General features: G+C 51.2%; 5 protein-coding genes across 5 annotated transcripts; all 5 read left to right on the plus strand.

Annotated features, from left to right (window-relative positions):
* Positions 1 to 141: 141 nt before the first annotated feature.
* N7515_009296 (ATP-dependent RNA helicase SUV3) lies at positions 142 to 2,547 on the plus strand (the record flags this gene model as incomplete). Its single annotated transcript, XM_056670040.1, has 2 exons — positions 142 to 1,394; positions 1,452 to 2,547. 2 exons carry the CDS (start codon positions 142 to 144, stop codon positions 2,545 to 2,547), a joined length of 2,349 nt encoding a protein of 782 aa, XP_056517839.1.
* A 322-nt stretch (positions 2,548 to 2,869) lies between these two features.
* On the plus strand, positions 2,870 to 6,564 carry N7515_009297 (uncharacterized protein; the record flags this gene model as incomplete). Its single annotated transcript, XM_056670041.1, has 2 exons — positions 2,870 to 3,994; positions 4,018 to 6,564. The coding sequence occupies 2 exons, from the start codon at positions 2,870 to 2,872 to the stop codon at positions 6,562 to 6,564; spliced, it is 3,672 nt and encodes a 1,223-aa protein (XP_056517840.1).
* Positions 6,565 to 7,942: 1,378 nt separating this feature from the next.
* On the plus strand, positions 7,943 to 8,170 carry N7515_009298 (uncharacterized protein; the record flags this gene model as incomplete). Its single annotated transcript, XM_056670042.1, has 1 exon — positions 7,943 to 8,170. The coding sequence occupies one exon, from the start codon at positions 7,943 to 7,945 to the stop codon at positions 8,168 to 8,170; it is 228 nt and encodes a 75-aa protein (XP_056517841.1).
* A 711-nt stretch (positions 8,171 to 8,881) lies between these two features.
* N7515_009299 (NPA1/URB1 family protein) lies at positions 8,882 to 12,392 on the plus strand (the record flags this gene model as incomplete). Its single annotated transcript, XM_056670043.1, has 3 exons — positions 8,882 to 9,038; positions 9,098 to 12,009; positions 12,069 to 12,392. The coding sequence occupies 3 exons, from the start codon at positions 8,882 to 8,884 to the stop codon at positions 12,390 to 12,392; spliced, it is 3,393 nt and encodes a 1,130-aa protein (XP_056517842.1).
* Positions 12,393 to 13,394: 1,002 nt separating this feature from the next.
* On the plus strand, positions 13,395 to 14,402 carry N7515_009300 (uncharacterized protein; the record flags this gene model as incomplete). The annotated part of the gene is made up of 1 exon (XM_056670044.1): positions 13,395 to 14,402. The coding sequence occupies one exon, from the start codon at positions 13,395 to 13,397 to the stop codon at positions 14,400 to 14,402; it is 1,008 nt and encodes a 335-aa protein (XP_056517843.1).
* Positions 14,403 to 15,610: the final 1,208 nt, after the last annotated feature.

The raw sequence follows: 15,610 nt of genomic DNA on the forward strand, positions 1-15,610 counted from the left end.
GCCAACTTTTTGGGTTTGTCCGTAGTTTGTCACCTTTAATCTTTCTTTCTTAACATCCCACTCCCCTTTGTTTTCACCTACCTGTCCAGCTTTCTTTGTCTCTGATACCCTCTCTACGTGATTGGGAACACCGGTGCAGGAATGCAGCCATGGATTGCCGGTAGTCGCTCCCTCTACGCTTTGCGACCTTGGACTCGTTTCGCGACAAGATCTTTCACCACAACTCATACCCTCCAACGATCAAGGAAGCAAAAGCCCGTTCCTACCGACAAGAAAAAGCCTAAATCGCTTGTACAGAGGTCCGCCTCGCAAACTGTCCGAAAAGACATTGCAGCAGCACGAGATTTCACCGGTTTGGTGGAGGCAACCCTGCGCGATGTCCACCATAAGCTGAACACGACAGGCGAATCGCTGGAGGATTGGACTCGTTTTGAACGGCAAATAAATAATGCTTGCAAATTGGATGAAAGCAAGTCATCTGCACAATACGGACCCCTTCGGCATATCAAGGTAGCGCTGCAAAAGGCCTATCTTGCCTCCGGACTCCAGGGTTTACGAGAGGAGATAGAATATCTCATGTACTCTGATAGCATCACCGCCAGGTTCTCAGAGCCGGTTCTTGACGCACAGCAGCGAGTGGCAGACCTTCGATGGCCAGCCGAATGGTATCCACGCGCACGGTCGATGCGGCGAACGATTCACCTCCATGTCGGGCCGACGAATTCCGGGAAGACCTACCATGCTCTACAACGACTGGCGAAAAGCAAGAATGGCTTCTATGCAGGCCCACTGAGATTGCTTGCGCAAGAAGTATATCAACGCTTCAAGGCGGACGGGGTTCCATGCAGTCTCGTCACTGGTGACGATGTCAAGTTTCCGGAGAATAATGAAGTGTCGCGTATTGTTAGTAATACCGTGGAGATGGTCAGTTTGGGTCAGGAATACGACGTGGGTGTGATTGATGAGATTCAAATGATTGCCAACTCGTCTCGTGGTTGGGCATGGACTCGAGCCTTCCTTGGTGCGCAAGCGGCCGAACTGCATGTGTGTGGCGAAACTCGCTCAGTGCCATTGATTCGAGAATTATGTGCCCTTACAGGAGATAATTTAGAGATCCATCGCTATGAACGTTTGAATGGATTGGAAGTGATGCCGCACAGTTTGAAAGGCAACCTCCACAACCTTGAGAAGGGCGACTGTGTCGTTGTTTTTTCGCGCAAAGGTATACATGCTATGAAAGCGGACATCGAAAAGACCACTGGAAGACGGGCAGCCATCGTTTACGGTGGCTTGCCCGCAGAGATTCGGACGCAGCAGGCAAGTTTATTCAACGACCCCGACAATGACTACGATTTTCTCGTGGCAAGCGACGCCATTGGAATGGGTCTGAACCTGTGAGTATCATCCTCTCTGACTCAATAGCTATACAGTTTTGGACTGACCCGCAATAGGAGCTGCAAGCGTGTCATCTTTGATACCATTGTCAAACGCCTCCCAAGTGGACTTCAACGACTTACCGTACCGGAGATCAAACAGATTGGTGGACGTGCAGGGCGATATCGTGCAGCCAACGCCACAGGAAGCACAAACGAAGAGCCTAACGTGGGTTTAATCACGAGTCTGGAAGAGGTCGATCTTCCATATATCCAGCAAGCGATGAAGCTGGAACCTCCGCCGCTCAGTGCCGCGGGTATTTTCCCCCCAGAATCTGTCTTTCGAAAATTCGCAGCCTATTTCCCACCAGGTGTACCTTTCGAATATCTGATCAAACGTGTCCTGGATATCGCCCAGGTCAATCCCTTGTTCTTTTTGTGTGACCCTTCCAGTCAGTTGGGGAATGCCGAAATTATCGACACCGTGAAAGGACTCCCGTTTGAGGATCAGTTAAAATTCATGGTGTCTCCCATGGACCGCAAGAGTGAAATCTCGCGTGATGTGACCGGCGCTCTAGCGGACTGCGTGGCCGACCATAACGATGGTCGACTGTTAGACATCAACCATCTTAACCTGGAAGTGCTTGAACAGCAAGTTTCTGGTAGCAATAGTTACATGGCTGATCTGGAGAGTCTTCATCGGGCAGTCATTTTGTACCTATGGCTCAGTTTCCGGTTCGGTGGTGTGTTCACTGACCGAACTCTCGCGAGTCACGTCAAGGAGCTTGTCGAAGAGCGGATGGTTCGAGCATTGACCGAGTTCTCCGCTAACAAGAGACTGCGGCAGGGTGCTTCTCTGAAGCGCCAGATCGCACTTCAGAAACAGTTGTTGGAGCAGCAACGTATGGGTGTTGCTCCAGACTGGTTGAAGCCCTCTGGCGAAGGAGAGATGGGACTCGACTTGTCCGGCGAACCTGTTTCCGAGGGTGCGGAGGGCGTGGAAGGTACGGAAGGCGAAGCTTCCGACTCAGATGATCTTTCATTAATCGAGCCATCACCGGAGGCAGAGGGCCAGGACGCCAGCCAAGACGATGGCACCTCCGCCGACTTGAAGGACTCTGAAGACTCTGAACCGACGGAGTCATATTACGACACGGAAGTCCACAAATTCTGATGGATGTAAGAATAATAGACATGTATATTAGCTGTATAAAACCTATCTCCGATACCCGAAGAGACTACAAGTAGACTGTAGACCGTATGTGATTTAGACTACTGGAGCATGTGATTTTTTGGAGCAGAACATCGCGCATACCGCCTTATCTTATCAGTGGCAACTTCGGCCACACTGATTTTCCGTCTTCAAGATTCCGAACTGCGACAGGCTCAAGAGCTACAGTGTAGCAGTGTTTTGCGCACTCGCCAATATACAACCCATTTGTCCAGCTGCTATATCTGTTTCTTATCCTGATTGTACCTTTTAATTCCCACCCACCATGGACGACCTCGAGTCCCTTGAGTTGTTCTCGCTCGTGTCGCGAGTGACGAACGAGTTCGAGAATCACTTGGGAATCGCCGACAAGACTCTCGCAGAGTTCGTGATCGATCAACATATCAAATGCAATGGGAACTTCTCCGAATTCAAGAAGTTCTTCGACGACATGGGCGGCGAATTCCCCCAGAGTCTCCTAGAGAGTGTCGACCGGATGGTGCTTACGATGCACCCGAAGTACAAAGGGAAGAAAACGGAAACCAGCAACGGGGCTTCTGAGGAAAATGGCGACATGGACTTGCTTGATGCTCTGTCAAAGAAGTCCCGCGTGTTCAAGGGCCTTGCGGTTCCTGACACGGAGAAGCGCTGGGAGGAAGACGACTACCTCGACCGTGGAGGAGCAGATGAGGCCGATGCACAGGCGGGCGCAATGGACGATACTTTCGCGATGTTGGAGGGCTTAGCTGGGAAAGCAAAGGAGGACAAACCACAGGCGCCGAAAATCGACCGCGGCAGCAGGAAGCGCAGCCGCAGTCCCGGACACAACGATTATGACCGCGGGCGACGGAGAGATAAATACCGCTCGCGATCAAGGTCTCGAAGTCCCCCGCGACACAGCAAATACGACGATTACGTGGATGAATTTGGGAGATCGATTGAGAAACATGTCAACCGGGAAGACAGCCGCCGCAACGGCCACAGTGACCGTCGGAGACGCCGTGATCGGGACGATGATGAAGATTTCCGCCGTCCTCCACCTAAGGAACTGGATGATCACCCGGTCCTCTACAAAGTCTATGATGGAACTGTGACGGGTGTGAAGGATTTTGGTGCCTTTGTGAACTTGCAAGGCGTCAAGGGGAAGGTTGATGGTCTTGTTCATGTGTCGGCGATGCAGGAAGGAGCACGAGTAAATCATCCGTCCGACTTGGTTTCTCGTGGACAACCAGTCAAAGTCAAAGTGGCCAGTATCCAGGGCACTCGCATCGGACTGTCCATGAAGGAAGTGGATCAAGTGACGGGCATGGACCTTGTTCCCCAGAAGCGTCTCGCTTCTGGTGCAAATATGGAACGTCTCGATGGCACAACGGCCGATGACAGATACGGCAATCTCAGCTCTGATGTGCCCGTTATTGAAGGATCCGGGGGCAGCCAATGCGCAACCGAAAGCGCATGACTTCGCCAGAGAGATGGGAAATCAGGCAGCTGATCGCCTCCGGTGTTGCCTCTGCCGCAGATTATCCCGATATTGACGAGGAATATAATGCAACGCTCACAGGAGAGGGGACCTTCGAAGAGGAGGAAGATGTCGATATTGAGGTCAGAGATGAGGAGCCTCCCTTCCTGGCTGGCCAGACGAAGCAATCTCTGGAACTCTCCCCTATCCGTGTCGTCAAGGCTCCCGATGGTTCGATGAACCGCTCTGCTATGGCAGGCACCAATCTTGCCAAGGAGAGACGCGAATTGAAGCAGCAGGAAGCACAAGACAAAGCAGCTGAAAAGGCTGCTAATGTCGATCTCAACGCGCAGTGGCAGGACCCCATGGTTGCACCAGAGGAACGCAAGTTTGCCGCCGATCTGCGGAGTGCACAGCAGCCCAAGCAGGACGAGGCTTTGCCAGAGTGGAAGAGAGTGACGATGGGCAAGAATGCCTCCTTCGGAAAGCGAACAACAATGTCAATGAAGCAACAACGCGAGAGTCTACCAGTCTACAAGTTCCGGAAACAACTGTTGGATGCTGTCAAAGACAACCAAATGATGATCGTTGTCGGAGACACAGGCTCTGGGAAAACCACGCAGTTGACACAGTACCTGGCTGAGGGCGGTTATGCAAACAACGGAATAATCGGCTGCACCCAGCCTCGCCGTGTCGCCGCCATGTCGGTGGCTAAACGTGTGGCCGAGGAAGTTGGCTGCAAGCTCGGAGCAGAGGTTGGATATACCATCCGTTTTGAGGACTGCACCAGCCCAGAAACCAAGATCAAATACATGACCGATGGAATGCTCCAGAGAGAAATTCTTCTGGATCCAGATCTCAAAAGATACTCTGTGATCATGCTCGACGAGGCCCACGAGCGCACTATCGCCACTGATATCTTGTTTGGATTGTTGAAGAAGACAGTCAAGCGAAGACCCGATCTCAGACTCATTATTACATCCGCTACGCTGGATGCTGAGAAATTCTCCGAATACTTCCACGGTTGTCCTATTTTCTCTATTCCCGGCCGAACATTCCCTGTCGAAGTCCTATATTCCAAGGAGCCAGAGTCCGATTACCTAGATGCCGCACTCATCACCGTCATGCAAATTCACCTGACGGAGCCGCAAGGTGACATTCTAGTCTTCTTAACGGGCCAAGAAGAGATTGACACAGCATGTGAAATCCTATTTGAGCGTATGAAAGCACTAGGGCCGACAGTTCCTGAACTGGTCATCCTACCTGTTTACTCTGCACTTCCCAGTGAGATGCAGAGTAGAATCTTCGATCCGGCACCCCCAGGCGGACGTAAAGTTGTCATCGCGACAAACATTGCCGAGACTTCGATCACGATTGATCAGATTTACTACGTTATCGATCCCGGATTTGTGAAGCAGAACGCATACGACCCGAAACTCGGCATGGACTCTCTTGTGGTGACCCCAATCTCGCAAGCGCAGGCCAAACAAAGAGCTGGTCGTGCCGGAAGAACTGGTCCTGGAAAGTGTTTCCGATTGTATACTGAGGCCGCCTACCAGTCCGAAATGCTTCCAACGACTATTCCCGAAATCCAGCGTCAGAACCTCTCGCACACTATTCTCATGCTCAAGGCGATGGGAATCAACGACCTCCTCCACTTTGATTTCATGGACCCTCCACCGACGAACACTATGTTGACAGCCCTCGAAGAACTATATGCCTTGTCAGCCCTTGACGATGAAGGTCTCTTGACTCGACTCGGACGTAAGATGGCTGATTTCCCAATGGAGCCTGCGCTTGCCAAGGTTCTCATCGCATCTGTGGATGCCGGCTGCTCCGATGAAATGTTGAGCATTGTAGCCATGCTCTCGATCCAATCAGTCTTCTACCGCCCCAAAGAGAAACAGCAGCAAGCAGACCAGAAGAAGGCCAAATTCCACGATCCACACGGCGATCATCTAACCCTACTTAATGTGTACAATGGGTGGAAGAACGCAAACTTCAACAACGCCTGGTGCTTCGAAAACTTCATTCAAGCACGGCAAATCAAGCGTGCGCAAGATGTGCGCCAGCAGCTCCTCGGCATCATGAACCGCTATAAGCACCGCATCGTCTCTTGTGGCCGGGATACCATGAAAGTCCGGCAATCTCTCTGCACCGGATTCTTCCGCAACGCAGCCCGCAAGGATCCCCAGGAAGGGTACAAGACTCTCGTGGAAGGCACACCTGTGTATATGCACCCCAGCTCCGCGATGTTCGGCAAACCGGCCGAGCATGTCATCTACCACACCTTGGTCCTCACAACCAAGGAGTACATGCACTGCACCACTGCCATCGAGCCGAAATGGCTCGTGGAGGCGGCGCCGACCTTCTTCAAGGTTGCCCCTACAGATCGGCTGTCGAAGCGCAAGAAGGCGGAGCGCATCCAGCCTTTGCACAACCGCTTTGCTGGCGAAGACGATTGGCGTATCTCTGCCCAGCGGCGACAGGGAAGAGGTGGTGGTGGTGGTACTTGGGGTTAATTTTGGTCTTTTTTTGAGATACCAGCTGCGGTTGCAATTGTGTTTTCCTTTCTTGCGTCCTGCTTTTTAGATTTGTGTCTTTGCATCCACCTGTTTACTTAGCAGGTACAACGGAGTTGTCTTCGTTGGCCTAAAGGTTGTATTATATCTACGAGGAACCTCCCAATGATGATGTTTCTAGGTTCTACTATATCTAGGTAGATGCCCGTAGGGTGTTAAGGTTAGGGTGAGATATAGGTACAGGGCTGTAGCTTCCGGGCATGATGTCCATGTAGTCTAACCCATGCCGCCCCGTCCATGTTCTAAAATAGGTAGTTTGGGTGAATCCATGCCGGCAGCCCCAGAAACTAAAATACCGTATTTTCGGCTTGAATACTGTTGCTGCCACGGTATTTTAGGTCATATACCGTTGAGAATACAGTATCTCGGAACAGACACCGTGTCACTATAGGTATTCTCTGGAGTATTTCAATCACACGGGGTATTTCTAGGAGTATTTCGATCACACCAGGTATTCAATATGCAAATTCTTTATGATTTTCTAAATGCCACCCTGCCCCTGCCGGCCCCCTGGGCCGACCTTTATCCGATCCCAACGTCTGCGCTGTTCACAGGCACAGTCCTGTTCTTAGGTACATATGGGTAGTATGTTGTCAGGTATAGAGGGTTCTCATTTTGGCGCTTCTGGTGTTTATGCTCCACCCTAGTCGGATCAATTCTCCTCCGAGGGCTGTCGGTACACAAACCCCTGAATTCCTTCATGTCTAGAGTTTCACTACTGGAGTCATTCATTCATTTTCATCTTTTTGTATTGGATATCGCATTCATATCCTCCCCCGTATTGGACAGCTTGTATCTCTGCTGTCCTCCGTATCTGTACAGCACTTCGTATCGCTGTCCCCTTCATGCTTTCATTGCCTCATTTCTAGGCTGTTATATGTGCACATACTCACTCGAAATTAAACATTTCCTCCCCTCTTTGAGAGGCTCCTCGTGCCCACGGTGCCCCTCTTTAGGTTTCCTTACCGCTAGACTTTCTGGGAGTTTAGCGAATGAAGCCCGGGTGATGTTCTCAAACATATCAGGTTGGCTCATCTTATTCCAAAACCTCAATACCTCAACCCAGTCGCCAGTGGTCGTTCTGGAACAACAACCGACTACCGAAGAGCACGCGACCTCTACCAGGCCAACAAGCCCGAAGAGACTGCGAGTATCCGAGCCGCTAGTTTCGGACAATCCACCTACTTCTTCTGAAAGACAACCTTCTAAATCACCAACCCCTGATTCTGAACGCCAATATGGCCATGATCAGAATACCCAGGTTTCACAGCCTGTCTACCCATCGCCGCCTGCTCTCGACCCATCCACGTCTTTCAGCATGACACCGTCCTCTGCTCTCGGTCCATCGTCGCCTTCGCTCGACCAGACCTCGTCTTTGGCAAGTCTCTCTTGGAATAAGATGGGCCAACCTGATATGTTTGAGAACATCACCCGGGCTTCATTCGCTAAACTCCCAGCAAGTCTACCGGTAAGGAAACCTAAAGAGGGGCACCGTGGGCACGAGGAGCCTCTCGAAGAGGGGGAGGAAATGTTTAATTTCGAGTGAGTTGTACCTAATCACAGGACTGTGCCCGCCTGTGAAAAGCGCAGACGTTGGGATCGGATAAAGGTCGGCCCAGGGTGGCATTTAGAAAATCATAAAGAATTTGCATAGTGAATACCTGGTGTGATCGAAATACTCCTAGAAATACCCCGTGTGATTGAAATACTCCAGAGAATACCTATAGTGACACGGTGTCTGTTCCGAGATACTGTATTATTCTCAACGGTATATGATCTAAAATACCATGGCAGCAACAGTATTCAAGCCGAAAATACGGTATTTTAGTTTCTGGGGCTGCCGGCATGGTTTTATGTTGCACTTGCGGGACGTAGGGACTTCACACGGGCAGTTGAGATTATGACGTAGGTAGTCGTTGAGTGCCAAAATTTACAGGTCCACTGGTTTCGGTGCATACCTATCACTTGCACATGTTGCCATCCAATCTCTAAACACGTACGTAGTGTGAGTGTGTGACATCCATGGACCATAGGTGTTGAGACAAATCGATGCCTCATGTACCCGCAGCTATCATGACCGGGATCCACTCTGATAAGCCCATACCGCCCTGGTATTCTTATGGCAGTAAAAAGCGGTGTATCCACCTTTTGCACCGGGCGGGGAGTTCTGGACCAATCAACAAGCTGGAAATGTCGAAGGCATCGAGGAAATCTGAAGCCAAAGAAAAAAATAATACAACACCCCAACCCATCAGTCATGTCGCACATCACAGAACACCCTTCTCGGGCAAAGAGAAGGAAGATTGATGACCCCAAATCTGCAGAGCAGAAGACTGTCACATCAAATATCACATCAGCTGCCCAGTTGCGCGAACTGTTGGCCGTCCAGCAAAATGCCCCGTTGGCAAAGCAAGGTGAGACAGGTCGCAAGCTTGCGAGAGTCGAAAGTCGCCGGAAACTGACTACCGTATAGGCATAATCAAGTTCAAGGAATTCCTGATCTCAATCGCACACGCGGAGAACCAGAACGAGAAAGGGGAGAAATTGCGTGTCCTCAAGAGTTATTGCGATAAGCAAATTACGAACTCCGGAAAGGAGGATGAGACCTCAGTCTGCTTTCCGGACCTGATTCAATCTTGGACCTTCGGTGATGGGAACAACAATGAGCCTTTATTGACCAGTGTGCCTTCCGTTCTCGCGATCTTCCTCAAGACCATTTCCTCGGAACTGGAATTCCGGGAATTCGGAATCGCCCTGTGCAAGCATCTGTTGCAGAAGGATCAACTGAGATTGTTCAATCGCGGATTGACAGCGACTAAGTCCAAAGAGCATTTGATCTCGCCGTGTTTGCGCCTGCTCACGGAGATTGTGACTTTTGACGGAGGAGCAGTGGCACGACAGCTATATCTTCGCCGCTACATCACCTTCAAGCGATTGGAGGTCTTCTTGGTCCCCAATAAAGCACAGGAGATCTCCGAGGATGAGTCGCACAAGTCGACACTCAGACGTAACGCCCAGCGGTATCTGCTAGCAAACCTAAGAGTGCAGCATGCCTCCGAGAAAGGCGATATCATTGAACAGCACAAGATTACCAGGTCTTTCCTCGAATACGTCCGAAAGGATTCGCGTGAAACGGTTCTGGAAATCATCAAAGCTATTGAGAGGGATGTGGTACAGGATGCCGCTTTGTCGCGCAAATCGAAGAGCAAGTTCTTCAACCGACACAATCTCGAACGATTGGTTACGCTTTATGGCTACGATCGAGAGTCAGAGGAACCTAATGATGGCGGCGGCGTCGTCATCGCCAATGAGATTCATCGAGTCATGATGAACGTCTGCAAGACTGCCGGCTTTGGCGTTCTATTGCCCGAGACAGGCTGGTATCCAGCTGGAAGCGACCCCGAGGCCCTCACCGCTGATGATGATGCATGCATTGAATTGGGCCTCGATTCACCCGTCTACATCGACAAATACCGAGACAACATTCCCGTGAGAAACGGTTCACTTTCCTTCCTCATCCAGTGCCTTCGGCCTGATGTGGACAGTCTTCAGATCGAACTGCTCGTTACAATCTTCAAGGTGGCACCTGAGCTCATCGCGGACTATTTCACGAGGAAAACTATGTTCATTTCAGACCCTAAGGCTACCCCTTCATGGATGGCCGAGTCGGCTTTCCTCTTCTCTACAGTGCAGTTGCCTGTCCCAGCTAACTTTGGTTGGAAGGAAAAGCAGCCAATCCTGCCACCGCCTGTTTCCATTGTCATTGAAAATATTCTGCCTCGTCCTCTCGGCCAGAAGATTATGACCCGCTGCCTCAACCAAAATGCGGAGATCATCACCTTGTTCGCTGTCCGCATCCTGACTCTTGCGTTTACTAAGCTGCGGACTGTTCTCAAACTTTTCCAGGCAGATCACGGCCAAGGTCAATTATTTTGGAATCAGGCTTCTGCGAAATTATTAACAGAGTTCTCTCGACGATGCCCTGCAATCAAGGATGTCGTTCTCTTGTTCCGCAGAACCGGTAAGGAAGATCTGACTCAACAGGAGGCTGTGGCAGAACTCTTGACATGTTACTATGAAGTAATGCCGGACATCGCTCTGGAGGAGAACTTCGATGTCTCGCTCGTCTTGGTGGATGTGCTTAAGCGACTAGAAGCACCAGACGTTAGCGCAGATGACTCCGAGTCGCTACTGAGTCAATTGCAGAGCATCCTCCAGATCGCACAACAATCCGCTTCACTGAGGTGGTGGCAAAAACCAGCATCCATGCAATATTCACCCTTCACGTCGATCCTCAAGGTTCTGATGGGAACTTCGGACAAAGACTCTTCGCGCAGCATCTCTACTCTTCTCAAAACCGTTCTAGTGGAAAACTCCGTCTTGCAGAGCTCCCCGTATGCATTTGTGTCTATTTTGTCCAGTCTTGAAAATTCCGAGGGAGATGCTTTGCATCAGCAGCTGGTCTTCTTCGACAACTGTGCCTCGCGTGTCGCTAAAAAGCCTGTCCACTATCTGGATATGCTAGAGTCATTATCCGGGGATGCGTCTGAAACTGCTAGCGCTCTTGTTGTTGTCATTGTTGAGCAATGGCCGTTTGTCGTCAAGAGCGGCGATGCATCCACAGAAGCTGCTGTTGGAGCTTGGATCGCAAGCCTTCTGGGTAATCTTAAACAAGCGGGCGAGAGCACGAAAATACTTAAGGCTGCGCGGGATTCATTGGTGGAAGCTACCGAGACCAAGAAAACCAGATCCCTTCTCAAGAAGTCTCTGAAAGAGGTGGAGGATGCCGAAATTGAGGACAGAATGGATATCGACTCTGACTCGAAAACCCCCATTTCGTCCAACAAAGCCCCCACCGTTGATCTCGATGAGATCTTTGGATTCCTCCCCGCGGAGGGCACTACGCATAATGCTCTCCACAAATGGGAACGGGAGGACCTTGACGAAGCAGTCGACCAGGGCCACATTGCCGAGCTGATGCTTTGCTTATGTTCTCAACACGAAGAAGTTCGGAGGCAGGCCTTTTCCGCCATTATCCGCTTCATGTCCAAACTGAAGGAATCAACCTACGCAGAATGGCGCACCATTTTCACTCTCTCTGGAGAACTTCTTGAAACAGTCAACAAAATCGGCATGGAGAAACCTGTCCCATGGATAGTTGGCGAGTGCGCCGCAAACTGCCTGGCGGTTCTTACGGACCCCCTGCACAAGGTCTACGGCAAGGTCAACAAGTTCCTGCAGAAGGCACCGATGTGGGAGGTTGAGAAGATCCCTACATATTGGGTTGACAGGATCCTGCTTCACGAGCCAGAGTTGGACGACGGATACTTCGAGGAGATCGACTGGCTGCTGAACCTGTTTGTCAAGGCTCTCCGTACAGAGGCTGTAAGTTGCTATGTTTTGTTACTCCTCCCCAAAATGACGATTGCTAATATAACGAATAGGATATGGAGGTCTACCGCCGCGCCAACGTCTTCGAACGTATTCTTTCCCTCTACCAGTCCCCATCCCTCGGCCCAGCAGCTCGTCGAAAGATCCTGCACATTGTCTACCGCGCCGCTCAGGTAGGTGGCAGCACTACCTTGATCACCCGTTCAGGTGTCATCAGTTGGATCCAGATCCAAGCCGCAGAGGCGAACGCAAAGGAGGCTGCTCTGCTCGCGGCACTTGCGCGTAAGCTATATGAGACTTGCGATCGGGAGCGCGTTGATGGATGGAGTAATGGAACCCTTGGACGGGTCGTTGATGAAATTCAGGCGCATGTTTGAAGTATTGCACTTTTTGTATTATAGGCATTGGCGTTTCCTGCCTGGGCATATATCTTGTTGGAGGTCACAATACGCTATGTTGAGTGTGTTATCATTCTTTCTCGTCATAGAAATTCCCTTGCAATTAACTTCTTCAAGCTGCTTCCGTCGAGTTCAAGCAATTCCTTGAATGGACTTATATTCACGCAGTCTTCCAAAAAAAAAGACCGGCTTCAATCTATAGCTCTTCATCTCCTTCCTGGCTTTTCTGCGGCATCCGTAGCTGCTCCAAGATGCAATCCTATAGTGCTATAGCCTGAAATCTCCTGTCGGGCTGATTCCGGCTAAAAAATGTGAGGCCAATATCTCGATCCGATAATTGTTGAGAGAAGTTGGGGACTCTTCCAAATAATGCGACCAACTCCAAGTGATTCGGAGAGAATACGTCGACCATCACTGCACCAGTGCAATCATATTGATGTTCCTGCCCTGGTGAAGGCGTAGTTCCCCTAGTTTTCCTTTTGTTGTTGCCCTAACCACTCTGTTTCCATGGCCACCCTCACATCTACTTCGTATAACCTGATGTTTACTCAACCAATCTCGATAGGTAGATGTTCCTGCCCTGGCGACGCCGACGCCATAGGTAGCTTCCTGTTTACTTGCCCTGACTACTTCGTTACCACGGCCACCGGTGAATCACACCTTGTATAGCTTCAGCGTTACCCGACCATGTAGATGTTCCTGCCCTGGCGAAGTCGTAGTTTCCTTGCCCTAATCACTCGTCCATGGCGTTTCCATGGCCACCACCGCACCTGCCTTGGTATAACTTCAGTTTGCTGCGCCTTCCTGTTTGCTTGCTCGTTGCCATGGTCGGTCCCAAACAATATTTATTCCCCCATTTCCTCTGACTCTTTGCTTTCTTTTCTCCTTTCTCCTCTCTCCATTGCCACTGGCTTTTTCTCACTTGCTTCATAGCATCTGATATTCAAAACCCACTGCCAATACTTCATATCATTCTGCATCATGCACTTCACCTATCTTCCTCCCCCCGCCGATCTCATCCCCCGCTGCCGCGACGCTCCCCCTCCGAAGAAGTCCTGCCTTGTCAATGTGGATGAGGACCTGGAGGAGCTCCCATCTGACGAGCCATTCGTCCGGAAGTCTGTCCACTTCGCGGATGATGTGGACCTCGTTCAGGTGAGAGTGATTCCAGCCCGTAACCTCCCCCCGCGTTGCTGGCGTGAGAACACCCCGCTCCTCGGGAGGGTGGCTGAAGACAAGTGGCGGAAGGAGCTCATCAATTACTCGCCGCATCGGTCAGCCAACAACAATCGGCTCCCCAGCCAGAAGTTGAAATCACCGAAACGCCGAGGACCCAAAGCACGCTCTGCTCGGCCGCACGTGCGATGTCCCGGTCGTTTCGGTGCTGCGTATGCCGCTGAACCCAGTTCTCCCCGGTTCCAACCTTCCTCGGATGGTTCTCAGGCTACGCTTGCAGCCGATTGTTTCATTGGTGCGACGATTTCCTTCCGTGGGCAACCACCAGTGACAGCTGTATGCGGACCACTGCCACAGCCCCTTCGGGGATCAACCATTGAACCTGCCATTGACGGTTCACGTGCTGCGGCTTTTGACATGTCGACATTGTCAAGTGCGCTTTTTGAGAGCCACACCCTCGATATGTCAGCGCTGCAGCATGCACTCCCCAAACTGGAGGCTACTGGTACCGCATTCCAGATGGCTGCGCTGGTGGAAGCCCTGCCCGATCTAGACGGATCCTGCTCCCCTGGTACATCGCCCCTGACGCCTGTACCCAAGTCCTTGGCTGCGCCATTTACATCCAACTCTCCTCCTGAGGTTGGCCATTCACGCGTGGTCGTCCAAGCCCGCGTCCAGGTCGGGCCCATGGTCCGCGCCTGGTCCAGCCACCTCAGTTGGGTCTTGTTTGTGCTGGCGTTCATCTTCCCAAGACTTGCGCCAGCCGTGCCAGCCGTATGGGCGTTCCTCATCATTGCTGCGGCGTGTACCTGATCCTGATAGCCAATCCACAGGGTCCACTGCCTCGTTCACAATGGCAGGGCATGATTTCTTCGTCTTTTGTTCCTGTTTTCTTTTCTTTTTTTGTTTTCTTCTTGTCTCGAGGCTTTTGCCGTTTGCTTTTTCGGAAATTCAAAACCCCCAAAAAAAAGCCTGTTGTTCGTGCTCGCTGGCGTCTGGCGTTTTGTTTTGTTCTCGTCCCGAGGCTTTTGCCCTTTAACTTCTATTTAGGATCGAAGGCGAGCGTTTCTGTCTGTGATCGTGCGGAAGGCAGCAGAACGCGTGGTGGCTTGATAGTGTGGCGACAGGGGTAAGTCTGTTCTTGGTCTCTGATGGTTCTGTGAGCTGACTGAAATGAATTACAGGTGGATGGCGGGTGTCGCTGCCGCGGGTCGGCCGATTGAACGTCTCTGTCTGTGAACATGCGGAAGGCAACAGAGCGTGGGGAGGCTCAATTGGATTGCGATAGGGGTAAGTATCTTCCCTATGTCTGATGCTTCTGAGCTGACATGAGAATCATTTGTAGGTGGTTGGTGGCCATTGTCGCCGCGACTCCGGTCGATCAAATGTCTCTGTCTGTGAACGTGCGGAAGGCAGCAGGACATGTGGTGGCTCAATTGGTTGGCGATGGGGGTAAGCATCTTTCCTATATCTGTGAGCTGACATGAGAATCTATCATAGGTGGCCGGCAGCTACCGTCGTCAAAACTCGAATCGATCGAATGTCTCTGTTTGTGAACGTGCGGAAGGCAGACAGAGTCGTGTGGTGTTTCCCTCAACCGTGTGAGTATGACTCCGCTCCTCTGTACATCACTTCGACATGCTAACCACGCAAATTTACGGCGCAGATACGTTCGCTCCATACAGTGCGAGGGAGATGGAGAAGAGAGGGTGAGACTGGGCTGAAGAGGTGGTCGTATCTGTGCTTCAACATGTACAACAGAAATGGAAAAGTCCTTTCCGATGTGTCAGGTGATCGTCTCTCACCGTAAATGACTGAGCCTGAGCTTCTGCTGTCCTAGTAGAGTAGCTCAAGATGTAAGGCCATCGACATTCGACCCAATGCGAGCTTCCCTGGCCCCTGCTGACCTGGCCATTAGTAGCATAGGAGCAGTTTCAAGGTTGAATCGATTTATGCCTATTTTCCGGATCTTTCTGGCTTCATCTTGGGCTTCTGCCTCTGGACACATAGACTTTCGGCTG

This window comes from Penicillium bovifimosum (genome assembly GCF_028826915.1).
Source record: "Penicillium bovifimosum strain IBT 22155 chromosome Unknown utg000007l_segment0_segment0, whole genome shotgun sequence".
NCBI lineage: Eukaryota > Fungi > Ascomycota > Eurotiomycetes > Eurotiales > Aspergillaceae > Penicillium > Penicillium bovifimosum.